The 5,000-nt window shown below is 40.3% G+C and overlaps 1 protein-coding gene across 2 annotated transcripts in view; it reads left to right on the top strand.

The window, feature by feature from the left end:
• LOC122254902 (alkaline phosphatase) overlaps positions 1-5,000 on the top strand; it is an 84,763-nt gene that overhangs the window by 56,359 nt on the left and 23,404 nt on the right. For both annotated transcript variants that reach the window (XM_086534198.1, XM_086534197.1), the window contains exon 8: positions 189-272. In XM_086534198.1, the coding sequence (XP_086390324.1) occupies positions 189-272 (84 nt within the window). The remainder of the gene's footprint in view (positions 1-188; positions 273-5,000) is intronic.

Raw genomic sequence — 5,000 nt, 5'->3', positions numbered from 1 at the left:
TTTAGATCTGACTACCTCCTCCTCTACTCCCCTTCCTCTCCTCCCCGTCCTCCTCCTCCTCTTCCTCCTCTCCCCTCCCCCTCCTCCTCACCTCCTCCTCCTCCTCCTCCTCCTCCTCCCCCTCCTTCTCTCTCCTCCTCCTCCTCCTCCTCCTCTTCCTCCTCCTCCTCCTCCTTCCTCTTCCCCAGATCGTGGACGACGGCGAGGATGACATCGGCTGTGACGACATCGCCGAACAGCTGGTTCTGAACGACCCCGGACGGAACTTTAAGGTAAGGAACTTTCAGACGTGAATTTATGATAAGGAACTTTTAGACGGAATTTTGAGGTGAGGAACTTTTAGATGGAGTTTTGAGGTGAGGAACTTTCAGACGTGAATTTATGATAAGGAACTTTTAGACGGAATTTTGAGGTGAGGAACTTTCAGACGTGAATTTATGATAAGGAACTTTTAGACGGAATTTTGAGGTGAGGAACTTTCAGACGTGAATTTATGATAAGGATCTTTTTGACGTAAATTTATGATAAGGAACTTTCGGACGTAAATTTATGATATTGATCTTTCATTTTAGTCGTAACTAGGTAAGGGAACTTTAGATAAGGAACTTTTAGACGTAACTTAAAAGTCAAGGAATCTTCAGACGCAACTCTAAGGCACGGAACTTTCAAACACAACTTTATGATAAGGAACTTTAAGACGCAACTTTAAAGCACGGAAGTTTAAGAAGGTGAATTTAAGATAAGGAACTTTCCGACGCAACTTTAAGAAACTTTCAGAAATGAGATCTTCGAAACGGGAGATTTACGAGGTTGAGCTTCCTTTGTGCCTTTGAGAATTCTGAAAGCCATTCATGGGTTGATGAGAACCTTAATACGATTCCTTACATGCGTTCGTGTCAAAAGGATTATTTTGCCTTTCTCCCTCTCCTCCTCCTTTCTTCCTCTTTCACACCTTTTCTTTTTTCTATTTCTTTATCTCGCTTTATTTCTTCTTTTTTTTCTTTGTCTCTTTCTTTCTTTTCATTCTCTTTTTTTTTCTTTCTTTCTTTCTCTTCTCTCTCTTTCTTTTCTCTCTCTTTCTCGTCCCATCCCTCCCTCTTCCCCTCTCTCTCTCTCTTTCTCTCTCTCTCTCTCTCTCTCTCTCTCTCTCTCTCTCTCTCTCTCTCCTCCCTCCCTCTCTCTCTCTCTCTCTCTCTCTCTCTCTCTCTCTCTCTCTCTCTCTCTCTCTCTCTCCTTCCCTCCCTCCCTCCCTCCCCCACTTCCTCTCTCTCTCTCTCTCCCTCCCTCCTTCCCTCCCCCACTCCCTCTCCTCTCCCTATCCCTCTCCCTCTCCTTCTCTTTCTCTTTCCCTCTTTGACCCGTGACAAGTTCATAAGTGTAACGAGGGTTGCGCAGATCTCTTACGTTGGCGATGTGCATCTTCCCTGAGGGTGAAGGTGCCGGATAAGTGTGTGCTTTTATTCTTATTTAACTACTTCTTCCTATCTTGTTCATTTTCCGTTCACTCTTTATATCTTTAGATATTATGTATGTATATATATATATATATATATATATATATATATATATATATATATATATATATATATATATATATATGTATATATATATATTTATATATATATGTATATATATACATATATATATATATATATATATATATATATATATTCTCTTTAAGGAAGGCTAGTTCAACTTTCTTTTTTTCATAATTCCCAGTATATTATAATTCATATTATGATTTACAATCTACAGATTATATAATATATATATTTTATCTTTCTTTCTTTTTTTTTCTTCTTTTTTTTTACTTTGTTCCCGTCATATCAGAATTTTCGTTTCTTGGTTAAGATAATCGGTTACACAGGAATATATATTTAATACGTTAGACATATATCTACAAGTTTTGGATATAGTGAGTACGTGACCCGTTATCACTTGAAGCTGCACTGCCCTGAACTAAGCAATCACCTGAGTGTGCTGACTTTGCTGAACCGGATTTAACTGCTTTCCTTCACGTCTTTTCCGCCCTTGTCCCGTGGTTCCCTTTCTCTCTCTTTCTTATCGCTCACTCTTTCTTCCTCTCTCTCTCTCTTTCTCTGTTTTTTTCTCTCTCTCTTCCTCTGTTTCACTCTCTCTCCCTTCCTCTGTTTCTCTCTCTCTCTCTTTCTCTCTCTCTCTCTCTCTCTCTCTCTCTCTCTCTCTCTCTCTCTCTCTTTCTATCATTCTATCTCTCTCTTTCTCTCTCTCTCTCTCTCTCTCTATTTATCTATCTTTCTCTGTCTGTCTGTTTGTCTTTCCCTCCTTCCCTTCCTCTCTCCTTCCTTTCCTCCCTCCCTCCCTCCCTCCTTCTCTTCCTCCTTCCTTCCCTCCCTCCCTCCTTCTCTCCTTCTCTTCCTCCTTCCTTCCCTCCCGCCCTCCTTCTCCCTCCCTCTCTAACCACCCCTTACTCGTCTGTCAGACTGACAATTATCTATAAAATTTATGAGTATGCTGCAGCTGCAAGCAAAAATGCCTTCATTTAATTTAATCATACAACTTATGGTTCGAGAATATACATATATATATTTTTTTTATTCATTCCTTCATACTTAATTGTGCAATTTTGCTTTCTATCTGCAAGAGGGATGCATGCAGATTATAAAGCATCAATATAATTTCTTAAAAGAAAAAAAAAAAACATTGGTTGGAGAGTTATAAACACACACAAAAAAAAATGGGATGAAATGAAACTCGTGTCATTGTTGTTGTTTTTTTCACTTATAAGTCACGTAGACGCTACTAAACACCTTTCCCGGGCGTGATTATAGGTTCAAACATTTTAATTTTTTCGATTTTATTTAGAAAAAAAGTGAAATTAGATAAGAGGGTTTGCGGATGAAAAGAGTCATTTGCAATGTTATGCAACGTGGCATGTGAGAGGCGGTTGTGAAGAGTGATTGCGGGGAGGAGGGAGAGAGAGAGAAAAATAAGATAGCAAAAGACAGACAGAACGAGAGAGAGAGAGAGAGAGAGAGAGGAGCTAGAGAAGAAGAAGACGTGACAGACAGAAAAAGAAAAAGAGAACAAAAAAATAGAAAAAAAAGCCAAACCATAGAAAGAGAAAGAGAAAAGGGAATTAACACACAAACAAACAGCCAGAGACAAACAGAGACAAACAGACATCCAAAGCAAGAGCCAAACAAACAGACAGACAAACGTGAAATAGCCCAAGAGCCATCACCTACGCAATGATAACAAAGTGGGCGGAGGGGAAAGTGAACCGTGCGTTAGGGTTCTGACAAGTCGAGTTTGCCTTATTAGTGAAGGTAATGTTGTTAATGATAAACCTTGTGTGATGAATGATGATATGCGTGAAATGTGTTTGTTGTGTTTTTTGTGTGTGTGTGTTGTTAGTTCATTTATTTTTTTATTATTGATGTTTTTACGACCTCTTTTCATTGTCTGCTGTATTGTTTGTTTGTTTGTTTTGTATTGAATTTGTCTTCGTGGGATAAAGTGTTATTGTCTGTCTGTTTACATACCTGTCACTCTCTTTATCTGTCTGTCTGTCTATTTACTTACCTGTCTCAATTTTTATCTATCTATCGCTGTCCCTATCTATCTAACTAACACTTCCCCTATCCATTAATCCTCTCTTCTTTGTCTTTGTCTTACGAGGATGTAAAAAAAAAGTTGAAAGTTAGGCTCGAAGATAAAGGGTGTAGCATCTGCACCGTCATAAAGGCAAATACTTCATGTGGAGAGAAGGGAATATTTTCCTTTGAGTTTGCGAGGCACATTATGAGAGAAAGATAGAGAGGAACATGGGATAACTCTTATATTTATCTCGATCTTTATTTTATTCTTACATTCTTTTCTTTGATATATTTTGTCCCCCTTCGTTTATTTCGTTTATTTATTTATTTATCTTTTATATATCATATGTTGTCTGATATATAAACGTTTGCAGGAGGGAAAAGCCAGAAGCAAAGCATAGAAAACGTAAGCCAGACGCCATCTATCGGCCCGAATCCACACTACGACGGGAGAGACTCGGTGAAGGGATAGGATAGATTAACAATGGCTTTTCAAAAGGGAAATTTGCACAGCCCTTCCCACACGCGCGGTGGTTGCACAAACTTCCTTTGCAACTTATCACCTCCCGCTTTTCGATACCAGCTTCTGTCCGGAGGTGCAAGAGACGTTGATTAAAGATCAACCACGATTCTTGTGTATAAGGTCGCCATTTTAGGAGGTGCGGCCTTTTCGTGTAAACGTAAATTTTGCGAGATAGGATAAGGTTTCATGGCTCGGCAGACAGTATCTACGACTACGAGGCATAGATCCTGAATGTCCACCTTATTTGGCGATACGGTGCGTGGTTCATGTCGTAATTGTATGAAAAAGTAAAAGATGGTTATTCCTTTGTAGGATTTGGAGAGAGAGAGAGAGATTATAGAAATATAAAAAAATCTTCCTTCTCTCCTTTTCTTTCTTTCATTCTTTTTTTTCTCTCTCTGTCTTTCTTTCTTTCTTTAATTCATTCTCTCTCTTTCTCTCTCCCTCTGTCTGTCTCTCTCCCTCTCCCTCTCTCCTTTTCCTCTCTATCACTTTCCCTCTCCCTCTCCCTTTCCCTCTCCCTTTCCCTTTCTCTCCCTCTCTCTCTATCTATCTATCTATCTATCTTTCTCTCTCTATCTATCTATCTTTCTCTCTCTTTCTCTTTCTCTCACTCTCTCCCTCCCTCTCCTCCCCTCCCTCCCTCCTTCCCCCCCATCCTCCCTCCCTCCCTCCCTCTCTCCCATCCTCCCTCCTTTCCCCCCATCCTCCCTCCCTCCCTCCCTCCGCATGGTCCGCGATGCTCTTTTCATAACAAAGAAAAGCGAGACAGACACAGACAGCAGATCATAAACACGAGGCTCGCGTGATTATTTTGCCCCGAATCATCCTGCCACCTCTCCTTGACCGAAGCTGCTGTGCTTATTGCAGGCTAGTGTTGCATCATGTGTGCTTTTCCT

The sequence above is a fragment of the Penaeus japonicus genome, unplaced genomic scaffold (assembly GCF_977035675.1).
Source record: "Penaeus japonicus unplaced genomic scaffold, GWHDUDI00000001_assembly GWHDUDI00000040, whole genome shotgun sequence".
NCBI classification, from domain to species: Eukaryota; Metazoa; Arthropoda; class Malacostraca; order Decapoda; family Penaeidae; genus Penaeus; species Penaeus japonicus.
The sequence above is the reverse complement of the archived record's forward strand: the minus strand, read 5'-3'. Positions and strand labels throughout refer to the sequence as shown.